This window comes from Propithecus coquereli, unplaced genomic scaffold (assembly GCF_000956105.1).
Source record: "Propithecus coquereli isolate 6110/MARCELLA unplaced genomic scaffold, Pcoq_1.0 Scaffold4, whole genome shotgun sequence".
Lineage (NCBI taxonomy): Eukaryota > Metazoa > Chordata > Mammalia > Primates > Indriidae > Propithecus > Propithecus coquereli.
This window is the reverse complement of record NW_012149729.1, coordinates 13,302,918-13,318,961: the sequence shown is the minus strand read 5'-3', so window position 1 is coordinate 13,318,961 and position 16,044 is coordinate 13,302,918. Positions and strand designations below refer to the sequence as shown.

The 16,044-nt window shown below is 37.6% G+C and overlaps 1 protein-coding gene across 1 annotated transcript in view; it reads right to left on the bottom strand.

Annotated features, from left to right (window-relative positions):
* The window catches only part of DOCK4 (dedicator of cytokinesis 4), a 477,172-nt gene that overhangs the window by 57,642 nt on the left and 403,486 nt on the right, over positions 1-16,044 (bottom strand). Inside the window, exons 31-34 of the mRNA XM_012652744.1 lie at positions 15,383-15,468; positions 10,610-10,705; positions 9,694-9,754; positions 5,630-5,723 (exon numbers count right to left, since the gene is read on the bottom strand). Coding sequence (XP_012508198.1) covers positions 5,630-5,723; positions 9,694-9,754; positions 10,610-10,705; positions 15,383-15,468 — 337 coding nt within the window. The remainder of the gene's footprint in view (positions 1-5,629; positions 5,724-9,693; positions 9,755-10,609; positions 10,706-15,382; positions 15,469-16,044) is intronic.

Here is a 16,044-nt window from a genome sequence, read left to right as displayed (position 1 = left end):
TAACTCTCAGTAGCTAAAACGATAAATTTAGTCCTCCTAGAGTGACAGAGAAGGCTGGTCACGATCTGGTCCTTACCAACCTCTCTGCCCACAATTCCCCATTGTCCCTCCACACAGCACAGGTAAGGAGGAGCCCACCCCTGTTTCTTTTAAGAAGCCTCCGTAGCTGCTGAGCCTCCAGCCCCCATAGTTAGAGCCCCTGGACTCCATCAGCCACCTTCCAGGAATGAGCAAGGTGCATCCTGGCCCAGAGGCAGCTGGGCAAAAGAAAGCTGCCAACAGGGAGAGGAATGCCCTCTGCTGCACGGGCACTTGCTGACCTCTTTCTCGTGGGGATTGATTGTGAGCTGGATAGAGAGAGCCCGCACTAAAGGGTGCCAGTTAACTGGTGGATGCAGAAACAGAGCTGAGTCACTGTGACACAGTCTGCTCTGACTATACAATAATTACAATAACCAGATCCTCAGATCTCTGCTGTATTTTGAATAGCCATCTAATTTTCTCTGAGATCCCTTGGGATGATTTCCTGATGTTTAATTCCCCACATATCTTTATAACAAGTGCTAAGCATTAAGAAAATCCTATGTGTATCTTTGTTCCCTCAGCCACACTCTGCTCCTGTTATCTCAGTGAGCCCAGGTTCCCCTCATGTATCACACCAATTCCCACCTAAGGGCCCTCACAGCCAGTTCCTTCGAGCCTGTCCCCCTTAGCTGCCAAGTAACTCCTACTTTCTCCTAATGACCTAGCTCAGGACTTATCTTCTTTGTCTCTCAAATTTCTTTTGAGTCTCCCTTAGCATATGAGAAACTCAGAAAATACCCTAGAGACTAACGGACCATTTGCAGGATTAGGAGGACTGAGGGATGCCCTTCCCACAGCTGCCCACAGGGCGTGACTTAAAGGGTAATGAAGGTCAAAGTCACAGAGACAGAAAGTAGGCTGGTGGCAGCCAGGGGCAGGGTGAATGGGGAGTTAGTGCTTAATGGATACAGAATTTTAGTTTGGAAAGATGAAAGGAGTTCTGAGGATGGATGGTGGTGATGGTTGTACAACAATGTTAATGTACTTAATGCTGCTGAACTGTACACTTAAAAACGATTGGGATGGTAAATTTCATGTTATATTTTACTGTAATTAAAAAAAAAAAAGAAAAGTAAGAGCAATGAAGGTTTGCAGCCCCCAACTACTTTTCCAGTCAAGCTTGCCCTTGGAAGGTCCAGGGATGGGTCAGGTGTGGGTGAGTTGCCCCAGGGGACTCTGGGAAAACGAGGAGGCACTGGCAGGTTAGCGGATGAAGCTGACAAATGACTGAATGATGGCACAGAAAAGGTGTGGAGACAAATTTCACCTGTTTCAGAATTTGATTTGGGAAAATGACAATACATATCTGAGATAAACAGTGTGTACAGAGGAACTGGTAGAACATTTCTATTAATAAAACAAACACCTTTGAAGCATGAACAACATAGTATACCAATGAAGTTGATTTTGAACAAATTCACAAATTGTAAATGTTTTTATGCGATACATTGTATGTTTATTCTTCTGCATCTTTCAAAGACAATACATATTGAAGAGGGAAGAATGAATCGCATCCAAAATTTCCAACAATCTTTTAAAAAGTGTTTATAATTTTGAACAAAAGGCGTTACCACATAATTAAACAAGAGCCATATCATTCCATCATTTTGAGACGTAATGACACTGATATGCGAAAAGAAGTAACACAGGAGAAGAGTGGAGAAGAATTAGGAATGGAGGACGCTCACAAAAGGCTGGAAAACGGTAAGTCATTTAAACAGAATCCTAGAAAGACAGAAAAGTTTTTTCCATCAATTTTACCTTCTCCAAGGACACACAAAAATGAGGACACAAGAGAGAAGAGTAAAATGTTACATGGGAAAAGAACTTATTTCTTATGACTTTGGGGAATATAAAAACTGCGAGTTGAGTAAACCAAGTAAAGAGTTTTACCCATTTCTGAAATATAATCAGACACATTTGAACTTTGTTTCAGAGAACTGTATTTGGAATAGCTTGTCCACAGCTCCCTCCCATTTCTTTTTTTGTGGACTTTAAAATTAAAAAAAAGTCTGCTAGGTTGTTTTCTTAGTGATTCAAGAATAATCAGTATTGAAAGAGAAAATCTGCTCACCAGGTGTTAAAATTTCACTAATGGATGCATTCATTAGTGATGCATTTATTTAAATCTCACATTGCTAGGCACTAATTCTAAAAACTGAGAGGACTAAAGATAAGAAAACATCATCTCTATCCTTAAGGAATGCACCCTTTAACTGAAGATATTTATCTATCTACCTGCCTACCTACACATATACATACATGCATGCATGTATATATATAAAATATATAATCTTATATAATATGCACATATTAATAAAAACAATGCAATAAGTGCTTTAATGGAAATCTGGAAAAAAATGCAATGGGAAAAAAAGTTGAAAAAATCTACTCAGCCTATGGGAGAAGGGTGGTGGGCCATGGAATTGGTGAAAGAAAGAGAACTTCAGGAGGGAGAAGACTTCATGGAAAAGGTGAAGGAGGAGTTGATCCTGAAAGACGAAAAGGTATGTGATACAAGTGGTAAGATGAAGCTGAACAGACAGGTGTTGATTCAATTGTGACAGACCTTGAATAAAGACTTTGAAGTTTGTTTTGTAGAACACATAAACTGACAACAGAGTCACAGCTAGAGAAAGGCTTGGCCAACTTTCTCTTGAAGGGCCAGATGCTGACTCCTGTTCTAGAGAGTAACTCCGGTGATAGGAGGCAGTCCAGGTGAGAGACGATGAAAGCCTGACTGAGGCAGTGAAAGCGGAAACAATGAAAAGGAAATGATTCTGAGGGATTTTGGGAAATAGAATCAACAGAACTTCATGAATGACTACTTGAGGGAGGTTAAGAAAAGAAGAGTCAAAGATAATATTGAGGTCTCCAGACTGAGCAAACAATGATGCTATTGAGACAGTGGGACCATGACTAGAGAGGCATGTTTAAATTCTGGGAACACGGCACCATTTCAGAAAGGGTTCTTTTATGCTTTTAAAGCTCCAGGAGGGGCCGTGATTCAGGAGTTCCTTGGAAGAATAGTGTGGCAAAAGACCAAGATTTGTAATTCCTAAATCTAATTAGAGGGTTCTGCTTCTAGTTAAGATGGCATAAGCACATTCTTTTCCTATCTTTCCCATTGATTACAACTGAATACCCTGGGCAGAATATATAATGTGACTATTGGAGGATTCTGAAAAGTAAATAAGAGCAGGTGGACTGAGGAGGAAAACCAGTTCTCAAAGAATGACCGTAAGTGTTGAGTTCTCTGTTTTTATTTTTTGCCTCCCATATCTCCTGGCTTAGATTTCCCTATCTCCTGGAGCTATAAATGGGAACAGACAAAAAAGCTCCAAGAAAAGCTCCTTTAGCTAGAGTTTGGGGAAGAGGACCCCCTGTGGGATGTAGCTCTTTAGACACCTCTGGCCTCATTCTAAGTGAGTCCCAGGAACAAAGCTGCAAACTGTAGTGGTGCCAGAGGGGGCAATGGCAGTGTCAGCAGTGGCTCCCACAGGCTCTTTTCTTTTGTTGCTTTGTCCGCAGGGAAAACAATTGTAGTGAGTCCATGGAGAGGATCAAGCTTTGGCTTTATAGTCAGAGTACCAGCAAAGGGAGTCCCTGGGAGATGGCAAAAATGGGGAGGATCACAGAAAGGAGGGCATCAAGAAAGGGATATTTTAATTCTGTGTATGAGGTCTTAGGCTCATGTCCAAGGTGCACATGTGTTAGAATGGACCATGATAAATGTAACCAAGACTTTGAGAAATGAACTATGGTGTATGTAGATCACTACCAAGGTGCCAGACCTCCCCCTGGGTGGCACACATGCAGGAAAGACCAGAACAGTAGTGCAAGGGCTTTGAAAACTAAACTGGCGTTAGAATCACAACTTTCAGAAGGTGGCTCAGGACTTGAAGTTGGAACCTAACTGGGTTGACTGCCTGTTAAAACGAAAAAAGTTAACACTCTATGGAAAATTTTAACAGAATCTAGCATCTCATAATATGATATTCAAAAGGTCCAGGATATAATCAAAATTATTTGATATTCAAAGAACCAGGAAAACTAAACAACTCTCAAAAGACAAAGGCGATTAACAGATACCAACGCCAAGATGACACAGATGTTAGAATCATAGACAAAGACTATGAAAGACATGAGCGGTTATTATAACTATAGTCCTTGAAGTAAATGCTCTTGAATGAATGAAAAGATAGAAGTTCTTTGTAAAGAAATTGAAGCTATAAAGTGAAAATACCTAAATGGAAATTTTAGAAATGAATAATAACAAAAAATACAAATTTCACTGAAAAGGCTCAAAAGCTGAATGAAAAATGACAGAAGAGAATTAGTGGACTTGTATATGAATTGATAGAAATTATCAATCCAAACAACAGAAAGAAGAAAAGTTGAAAAAAAAAAATAGAGCCCCAGAAACCTATGGGATAATACAAAAGGGCCTAAAAGTCATGCCATTGCAGTTCCCCAAAAGAAGAGAAGGATTGGTACAGAAAATATATTTAAGAAAATAATGCCTGAAAAATCCCCAAATTTGATGAAGGAAATACATTTATGAATCCAAGAAGCTCAGCAAACCCAAACAGGTTAAACTTAAAGAAGACTATGCCCATACATATAATAATCAAACCACTGAAAACCAAAGGTAAAATTCTGAAAACAGCCAGAGGAAAGTTATGCATTTCATATAGGTGAGTAATTTAAATGACTGCATATTTCTCATCAGAAACCATGGAGGCCAGAAGACAGTGGAGTAATATTTTTAAAGAACTGAAACAAAAAAAACTGTCCATCTACAATTCTGTATCCAGCAAACATATTCTTTAGAGATGAAGGTAAAATAAAGATATTCTCAGATGAAGGAAAACTAAGAGAATTCTTCACTACTAGACCTGCTTTAAAAGAAATACTAAAACAAGTTCTTCAGGTTGAATAAAACTGATAATAGAGGGAAACTGAGAATTTCATAAATGAAGAAAGAATAACAGAAATGGTAAATACTCGAATAAAAATAATAGACTATTTTTATTCTCTTACATTCTTTAAAAGAGGTATGACTACTGAAAGCAATAATTATGACATTATCTGATGCGGCTTTCCATGTATGCAGATGTAATACATATGATAACTACAACACAGAGTGGAAAGGATAATGGGATCTATATAGTTGTAAAGTTCCCATATTTAACTTGAATTGGTAAAACCCTAACTACACGTAGACAGTAAAAAGTTAGGCATGTGTTTTGCAACCTCAAGAGCAACATCTAAAAAATTATGCCAAGAGATATAGTCAAAAAACCTATATGCATGTATATCATGTATATGATATATATTATACATGTAAATATGATAAATATAAATATACATGACATGACATATGGAATACTTAGAAACATACATCCAACTAAAAATAAATTTCAATTTTAAAGTAGAAATGCTTGAGTCTTCAGCTCTAATTATAAAAACTACAGGATTTATCATGTTTAATATACCAGCGTTCAGCCCACTTCCCCCAATCTGAGCCAAAAGACAGAATTACCTGTAAAGTTCTGTGCTTTGAGATGTAGATCATAGAGTTTGTGGATGTAGCGTATATACATCTCTTCTTTGTTCAGTTCAGTCTTATAGAAATTCTGTAAAAAAGAGTATAGGTATGGATAGTTCCTCAGTAGTAAGGCCTACAAATATCTGCCTTTTACTCTGCTAAAGTTCTGTGTCTTGAATCAAGAGAACTGATGCATTTTTCCATGTAAATGTCTCTTTACAAATGAAGGAAGGAGGCCCCATGACATATTTTCAATTCGACAGTGCTTATGTTAAACATGACATAGGAATTATGGGATAATCTTGGGGTATTACCCCTGATTAACATTTCTTTTGTTACTTTCTATTACTTTTTGTTAGTTTAACTGTCAATGGACAATCAGCCTGTTCAACTAAAAAGTGTTAAAAATATGTAACAGATTAACATGTTTGCTGATTGATATTCAAAGGATAGTCTCTTTAATTTTACATTTTAAAGATATTTTGCTCTAAAGAAAAATCTCTAAGACATATAGGTAAGGATGAGTAGAAACAATGTAAAAGCATTTTTTCCCTGAAGAATTATGTGAAAGAGGGTAAATGAAAACATTCTTTATTAAGATGTTATTCTGTATTTCTTGTGTTGGAGTTTAAATGTTTTTAGTTTATGTCCAAAACATAAAGGGACTAATAAGAGATTTTATTTCAAATTATTACTAAGGAACATGCTTATTGAAAATATTTGTTTATTAAAAAAAAGTATCTAGATCTTACTAAACTTTTGTAAAATGTTTTAATGTTAGTTAACAAAAACTCAGTGTTTACTTACCTGAAGACATTATGTTGGCATTTTAAAGGCATACTTTTAAGCATCCAAATATACCCCTTCACCACATTACAAAGTATATTAGTCCTCTCTGAACTTAGTAAATATAGGAGCAAATGTACATTAAATTAGATTCCAATAAAAACATAATGCTGAGTCTCCAAATTTGACACTTTTAGTGAACAGATCATTGTACATTATGAAATCCTTGTTTAGGACACTTGAACTACTATTATTACTTATTGTTGCTCTTTTCACAGATGCTATTTGGTGTATGGAAGAAGGGAAAATTCGTGATGGGAGGATAAATCTGTTGACTTGAAGGAGTGACAGGTTTTGCTAAGATGGAAAGGCCAAACATTCTCAAAATTTTTGATGGTGATTAGCTAGACAGGGCTTTGGTGATGGACCAAACTAGCCAATGTGGTTAAATGGTGCTTAAATTATACTTGGGCATGAAGCCCAAGGATCATCTATCAAATGTACTCTCTGTCTGCTACCTAACAGGTGTCCATTCATCAATATGAGGACTCTTGCAACCTTGAGACAGTGATATTAAGTTGAATGCATCATAAACAATTTTTTTTTTTTTTACTTTATAACATTATCCTCCCCCCTTTCCTCTTGTCTCCTGTAGATCTTGGCATTCTTTAAAAAGCTAAGTAAATAATGCTATTCACGTCTCTCTTATTATAACCACAATCATTTTAATTAGCAAGAGTTGTTGTACCATAAATACAAGTCTAACAACTCCACAGCAGGTTTTACATTATTAAAGGATGATTGGCTCTAATAGCTTTCTGATAAGAACGAGCTTTCTTTGAGAACAAAATACATAATCCCTCTATAAATGAATACTTCTTTAAAAAAAAGTCTCTCCAGTCAGCAAAGAGTATTTCACGTATGTCTGGCAAAACTTGTGACACAAAGAACAAAACAATAATTACATTTCTTAGTATTAGTCATGTCAAACATTAAGTATTTTTATCAACTGAACTCTAGAGTTTGACTCTGATCTTGTAAGGGATGCCAGAGCTCTCCAGAAGACAATCTGGAATTAACCTTTCCAGAAAGAAAAATCTCCAAGAGGAAATGAGTAGTTGAAGAGAACCATATTGCTACCAGAAAACATCAAGAACTTTCCATATGGAGTAGAAGCTAAAAAGATTAGCTTCAAAGTGATATATTTGGGGCTTTAATAAGTACTCTTGTGCTAGTTTGTAATGAGTACAGTTTTCAACATGTTAACTTTTCTAGAAGGACTATTCTTGGTCAGTGCAAAGCTACCATGATAAATTCTTTGTCTCAAGTGATTAGTTAGGGCACCACTGATTATGTTAAGTCTCAGGCTTATTCCTACTTGAAGACTAGAGCAAACACATTTAGGGCAGAGTATTAATTCTTTGATTCAAGGAAGTGATCTCTTCTTCTATACCAGATGAGGAAGTGAACCTAGGGTTTGCACTTATTTGTCCACCTCCAAGTGGAAGGGAATTGTGAAAGACGATGGAACAATGGATGAGGATTCTTTTGGGAAAAGGTAAAGGCTTTGCTTTGAAGTTATTGATGAGACCTTGTACCTGGAGCTGAGGTAGAGCTAGGGTGAAGGAGACAAACTGAGAGGACCTAAAGTTTACAGTGCACTTCGCTTATTTCTCCTGACACTGACACACAAGCAGGGACATGGGGGAAACTGAGGCTGACGGTCCAGACTGTGATGAAGGCTGGCAAAAGCAGCAAGAAACAGGGGAAACACAGCTAGCAGATTTAAAAGAGGGAATGACTAGATTCAAGGTTAGAAATGATGCTTAAGAGGAGGGGAAAATGGGCTGGCCCAGTGAGTTTGGTGCATGGCCTGGAGGTTACTGTTGGGTCTAATGACAAAAATGATGGAAGAAAGTGCATAATACATGAACAAAATGTGGCCTGATGGAGGATGCTCAGGTCTCACTCTTCTTAGGGACTGATATTAGAGGTGGAGATGTAACAATGAAATAAAAAACGAGGAGGAAGTGGCAGGTGTGGTCAAGATGGATACAGTCATAGACTCGGAGATGAGGAGTAGTGCAGCAAGAAATCAGGAAAACAGATAAAAAGATAGTCACGAGAAAGCAGAAAGCATAAGTCCTGAGTTTTCAAAAGGCACTGTGAGAGGAGTAAACAAAACAAAACAGAAAGACTGAAACCAATGAGCTAAGAAAAGACAGAATCAATGATCAATGTCGTGGAAAAGAAAATTCAAGGTGCGGGCAAACAGAGAAGACCATGGCATGTGAGGGAGTCAAATGATCAGAGTAAGGAGAAGGATGACAGTGCGAGTATTTAGAGTACCTGGGGAGGATTCGTCTACTCTACAAAATATAAGAAAAGGAAACCATGATATTCACAAAATTGGAACTAGACTCTTCCTGTATTTCAAATCCGATTAAAGGAAACATCTTCCTATATTTCATCTCTTCCTGCACTTCACATCTGATTCAAAGAAATTATTGAAAGTATTAATTTGCCCTACATTAAAATATGGAAATAAATGTCTAAATGTATGGTTATCCCTTTGCTCGGTGGTGAGACTGCCATTCTCTATTTAATAGTTAGTTAGGTGACATTTTATATAAATTTTGGTTTGCCCAGGACACCTTTGGTAGCCTGTTATCTTTACATAATGTTTAATTTTACTCTCAAAAATGTCCTGCTTGAGTGATACGTTATATGGTCACCCTAGTTATAATACACACCTTAACAACAGTGCTATTATGAATTCAACTTGCAAAGAGGCTAGAAAGTGAAAAGTAGCGTGTTAAACATAAAACTCATTTTATGTTCACAAAAGACGAGATCAGTAATATTTATTAAAATGTAGAATGCATATAACTCTGTGAGGAAGGAAAAGAACAAAAAGAAACTGCTTTACAGAAATAAAAAGATCTCTAACTGGGGACATAGTGCTTTTTCCTCGGAGAGCAACAAAAGACCGTAGGAGGGCAAAGCAGCGCAACTGGAGAACCCAAGGCCGGTGCCCTGGGATCCCCGGGGTCTACTATTAGAGCCGTCAGGAATGCAGAGGGTGCATTTTGCAATGTTCGGGGCTGAGGATTTTCTGGGCTTTAATTCAACCTGAAGCTCACTCTGTTCTTTTAAAAACACTTCTAAACCCTTCTAGAAAACACCACATTGCAGATTAAAAACAAACAAAACACAATATTTCTGTGAAAAAAGTTAGGATAGAAGGAGAAAAAGGGTAATAGTTTACTAACCAGAAGGCTAACTGTGCAGCCAATCTTTTTGCCATCTACCTCTCCCATTTTCATGCAGTCCCTAAAAACAAAACGCAATAGTCAGAACTCAGAACTTCCTTCTTAGAGGCAAACACAATTTGTTCTTTTAGGCAAAAAGAAAAAAAAAATAGTCAAAGACCAGAGACAATTTGCAAGTGTCTGTTCAGATAAAGGCTCCAGAGACTGAAGATCTCTGCTGAGGTTGGGGAGTCAGAGACTCCCGAGCACCAGTTTCTGTCCAGAATTTCACTTCCATGTCAAGATTGTGCTCCCTCTCGATGGACAAGGGGCTCAGGAGGAAAGAGGAGTGAAGGTGTGTTATTGTACACCTCCTAAAGTGGGGTGAGAAGTAGCTGGTAAGCCTCGACATCACTGACAACGAGGCTTTGTTCCTAAAATAAAACAAAACCACCATGCATCTAAGTGGGACGGACTGCTTTAATAGTGTATAAAAATAAAAAAAATAGGTCTATGAAAGGTGATGGTGTAAATTTCATCCCCCCACCTGGCTCTTTTTAAAGAGAATAGCATGGTTGTACAATTCTGTTACATTGTCTTTACCCTAAAATGGATAGAGTCTACTGGTTCTAGTGGGTGAGTCTAAATACCAAAAAAATAAATAAATACTTTTTTTTGAGGACTCTGATAATCCTCTCAATTCACCAAGACTTTGAAATAACTACCAAAAAACCAAGCCAAACCGAAAAGAAAATAAAACGCCCAAATTAAAAACTCCGAATCAGCTGGTTAGAAGTCCATTATCTTACTGCACCAGGTTCCATGGTCTGATTATCAATTCTGAGTGATTCACTCAAGTGGAACGTTGATTGTATTCCACCTATTTGACTTTCTAACTGGAGCGCAGCACATCTGAAAACCGGGTGCCTCGGCTTACCTGTAATCTAACAACCTCTCCATTAGACGAGTTACAGTAGCAATTAGTGAAACGCCACTCTCCCTCCATGTTTCCCGCTCAATTTTCTTTAGTAGACTGGAAAAGAAAGAACCCAGGGCATTTTCAACATTTATTTTTATCAGTCACCATGACAACCATTTTACTTTCATCAGTACCTTAAATGCCTTAGCAACCACTGCAACATCTCACAAGTAGCACAATTTGCAAACAATGTCTTACCTAGGATAGGGACCAAATAGTGGAATTCTAATCCAGGAAGCATTGACAAAGCAAATTGATTTTCAGATTATCCAAGTCATAAAATACGAACGCATGCATATAATCATATTTTGAAAATATACAAGCATCTCACAGCTCAAAGACATTTTTTTCCTAGCTGCTCTCTTACACTAACAGAGGCTTGTGTCTTACCACATCAAATAACACTGCAAAAAGCGAAAACAGGAGTACCTCCAAGTTTACTTCTAAGTAAGAGCTTGCTTTATTCACATAAAAATGTTTTCCTACCTCTCAGTGGAATGCATCTTCATCCAAGCAATTTTACTGCAATGCAACTGCTACAGGAAAATCCTTGTACAGACGGTATGACGTTTTGCGTTTTTTCCTTTCACTTAACATTTGCCCACTCAATACATATTGTACTATCTGTGCACTCACTCAACAGTTTCATTCATTTTGTCATTAATCACAGAGGATTTTCTATGTGGTTGTTCCAGCAGATTGATGACAAGTACCGAACCACATTTCTCCTCTTACATCTCCCCTAATGCGCAGCACCTTGGAGCACAGGCTCCATGTAAACACAAAATCACAACCATCATAATAATTAGGATCTGCTTTACTTTCACTCCCGCCTCTTGGCAAATTAACAATGTGCTTGGCAAAGGCTTTGTGACTGAACTGTCCCCAAAAGATAAAAGAACATAAGCATGGCAATATGTGGATACTTCCCTACTCCTCCGATTTTAATGATCATCATTTCTGTCTAAAATCTTGTTTCCCTTTCATCTTGGCTTCAGGAGTGAGATTAGAAAGAAAACGTTTCTTACAAGTGCAATCTAAGCATATCATATACGGACTTAGTTGAAAAATAAACATTAAAGAAAAAGGCTATTTTGCCAAAGCTTTCTTTTATCTGTGGCTATGTTCTCTCCCAATTTTCCTCTCTCCTCCAACCCCCGCCTCTTTTTCTTGCCATTGCCATTCCGGCTCCCAGCCTCTGTCTTGTCTCCTCATCTGTTGCCTATGCTTCCTGGCCATTTGTTCTTCTGGTTTATTCTAAATTGTTTCCTTGGTTAAGGGTGGAGATTGCACATGGAAGGGATGGAATTTGCCCTGACTAATCCTCCAGGGGAAGGCCCCCTAGTTTTCTTTTAAAAACCTCTCAACAGCAACTGTTTCAAGCTTAAATGGCATATTGGCATTGAACTCAAATGAAAATCTGCCTGCCAAAGCAATACAGGATGATGTCAAAATTTCCCCAAGTGACAGCCCACACCTCATATACTTTAGAGGCTGAAAAACAAAGAACTCAAGTTAAGTAATAATTCTAAAAATACATGGAGATTTCTCTTATGGAGATGAGTTTCATTAATTTGCACAGCCTTCTGATGCAGCAAGGAGTCAGAACTACATAATCCTCTTACAAGAAGAGGCAAAGCTCTGCACAGCCTGTTTTCTTGACTAACTCAAGACCAAATGTTAGGACTGAGTCTAGAACCCAATTCATCTCCATTCTCAGCTAGCCCTGTTCCTTCTGTCAGGGAGCTTGCTGTTTCCCAGTTCACCTGATACGAACTGGGAAAGAGAGGCTATCAGCAAGAAGGGAAGAGTCTTTCTAGGTAACCTGGGCGAGATTGGATAGTCTCATTTGCTCAATAATAGTGCCCATGTGCCCACATTGAGTACACAGCGAGTCCATCTAATAACAACGAATGGTGGTTTCTTATTGCTGCCCTGTTATATGCAATGGGGACACTGGGGAGCAGGATAAACCGTGGTCCTGCAGGATGACATTGCCCACCAGGATTTCCTCTGTGAAAGAGATGGGTGTGTGTGTCAGGGTGGGGAGATCTTTCCCTCAATCCACCTCTCTCTGTGTCACAACAGGATTGCGCTGAGGCCACCACTCTGATATATAACACCGGTGTCTGTGCATATTCTTAATCTAAAGAGAAGAGTTAGATACCTAAGGTATGATGTTACAGAGCTAATTCTGTCTCCAAATGGCAATAAATCTGTGATCATTAAATAAAGATCTTTGAAATAATTTGGAGTCTTATTGAATTATTTAGAGCTATATAGGAGAAAGCAGAGTAAAGGACTGAGAAAGAACTGAGATGGATGTTACTTCTTCTGGAAAGCCCTGTCAGAGGCAGTCCTACTGTGTGCTGCAGGAGTACCTGGCACAGGGGAGTGCTTAATACGACAAATAAAGGTGAATGAGTGAATCAAACGGAGCCAGGGGAAGCAGAATCTAGTTCTGATATTTTACTCTGTATGTTCCATGTTGGTGTCTATGATCTGCAATCTAGTGTTATCAAAAATAATAAGTCTCACTCATTTCAAAAAGATGTAGTATGGGCCAATGAAGATAATGTTGGGGGTTAGGGAAAGATGAGTTGAGTTCTTAGGAAGGAAGGTACTATACAAACATGAAGAATGACTCTGAGGGGGCTATTTTGGCAACTACTACAATTTAGGAAGCAGTGAGCTACTTTCAGTTTTTCAGCTTCAGAACAAATTTTAGGAAGTTTTAGACATGAATTACAGAGAACAAATGAGAATCTGTACCATAATGGCATGTGTTCCTAATACATAATGTGTGCAATGACTCATTGTGATTATCCTAATTCATTGTGATTTCTATTGCCAAAAAAGCATTTTATTGTTTCCTGAAATAAAGTTAGATTTTCACTTTCTTTCCCGAACCCAGGTAGTAATGATATTTAATTATCACTCTAGCTTTGATTCATTCCCAATATGCTGATCATAAAAGCATGAAAGAAAAATATTTATAGCAGCATTTCTAGTAATATGCTAAAAATCAACAAAAGAATAAAAATCTCCATTGAATGAATCAGGCACCTTAAAATAGTCCTAATTATAGAGGCTTAATATTTTAATTATTGGTTTGGTTCTAATGTCAAGGTACATCTTCCATTTCAAAGTCATATTTATACACAAGCAATCCAAATTGCATGCTATCAGGCCTTTATTAAAGTAGATAAGAGGCACTATAGAACTATGTGAGTATTTATTAATCTTGTGAATTTGTTATAAATAATTAATCACAAATCTCAAGAGGTTCATTTCACTGAGTGCTTTCTCATTTTAGTTCTTTGTTCAAACCAAGGACTAGTAACCGAAATGAGAGCAGTTTTCAAAAGCAATTTATTACACTGGATGAGGTTTTAATCAGAATTCTTGCTCAACTCCAGCTGTCATGAAAGACAGATGCTTTGTACACTAGAATGAACAAAGGCTTGGTGAATAATTATTAAAAGTTCCAGTTTAATTACAGTATCAGGACAAAATGATGTTGTTCAGGGTTGAGCACAAAGAATGTATTTTATCACCCACCATCATTACCTGAAATCTGTACATCCCTTCTTTGCTTTTCCTTTCAATATAATTTTCTTGAGATCTTCAATATGATTTTGAATCTGGCAAGCTGAAATCTACCTAAGCTACTAGTCACTACTAATATTCTTCAAAGCTATATATTAATATTTCTACTGTTTTAAATTAATGATCATAAAATGAATTATAGAATTTTGCACTTGGCCATCAATCCTAAAGCACTGATATTTCGTTTTAAGTGAGACTTAGGCATCGATACAAATGAAAATATATTTTTTCATAGAAAAATGTATTGCTGAATTATTTTGCCCCTTTGAAAGAACTGTATACATTTCCTAAGCATAATGAGCTAATTCTTCCTTCAAAAGAAACACTTTGTACGTATACTAGATTTGAAAATGACTAAGATCCATAGAAAGCCATAGAGAAAACAAGTGTCAGAAGTGAAATCCTAAAGCCCTGAAACGTTCTCATGTGTCCTCTCTGGCCATTTAAACACAGTGCATGAACACTTGGTATAAGCAATTCATCCTGTAACTGTGATCAGATTCTCCTGGTAGGGACAACCTCAAAGTCCCTTTACAGCACTGCATTATTTTTTTAATCTTCTATGCAAATCCAAAACACAGAATTTGCTAAAAGTGATTTGTTTCTGTGATATTCTAATAAGAAGCATTTAGGAAGCAATAATGCTGAATGAACCATCAGTATTGATGAATTAAATCAGATGTTGAAGAACAGATGCAAATTAGGTTAATTTGCCCAACAGCAAATCAGCCAAGGATATCTTGCTTTGGGAAGTAGTGCTCACAAACATTACAATCACACACCCCTTTCATCCTCTCCCGCTCATAGCCCTACTATTTAAAATCATTATCTTGCAGCAATGGTTTTAAAATTATTAGGCATGAAAAGAGTGAGATCTGTTATATAACACATGCGACTGTCCTAATCAGAGATTAAAATAAGGAGACATGTCTAATCATCAACATAATAGGATCCATTCGCCAGAGTTAAGGCAATTATCCTTTATTTCACACTCCACAAAGACAAAGCACTCCTGTGAGACCCAAGCGTCTTTGCAGCTCTCAGCTCCCGCGGTACAGAACGGCTCAGTACTGACACCAAATCCCCTGAATAGAATCAACTTGAGATAAACATATTACTCACATACTGTTGAAGAGCTCACGGTATGTTTCGTCACCTTTGCCTTCTGACATCAGGCTGTCCAGTTTGTCAATTAGCTTGGCTTCCACCTGAAACATACCTGAATATTACTCTCTCTTTCCTTCCCTTCCCAAGTAGAACTTCTAGGCAAATTAAAACATTTATTTGTGCCTGGGAAAAGGCCACAGTAAATTTTGTGAAAGTGTCATTATCAGCTGTGGTTAATAGCAGATATCCCTTTGGAATTCGAGGGGACTAGTCTAGAAGGAGTTACATGACTTCACACTCCCGGCTGGGTAGCGTTTACTGCTGCCAAAGACATCTATTTGTTGATTCAAACACAAATGCTTGCAGCCCAGTTTAAATGTTTGAATTCTTTTTTAGGAGCTATAAAAACTGGCAAGTCCTATTTCTTTTTATTTTTTTTAAACATCACTATATATATAAGGACATCAGGAAACCAACATATCCACATACATTAATTTAAATCTTTGATGTGTTTTATATCTATTTTCTTTCTCCAAACAGTTTGAGGTTACACTACTAAATCTTTGCTGAAGTTGAGAACTGGTCCTATCCATGTACAGATGGTAGATCCATAGAAATAGTCTAAGTCAGCAATAAGCAGCAGGAGAGAGAAAGGACATATTTCCTGAAAACTGTAG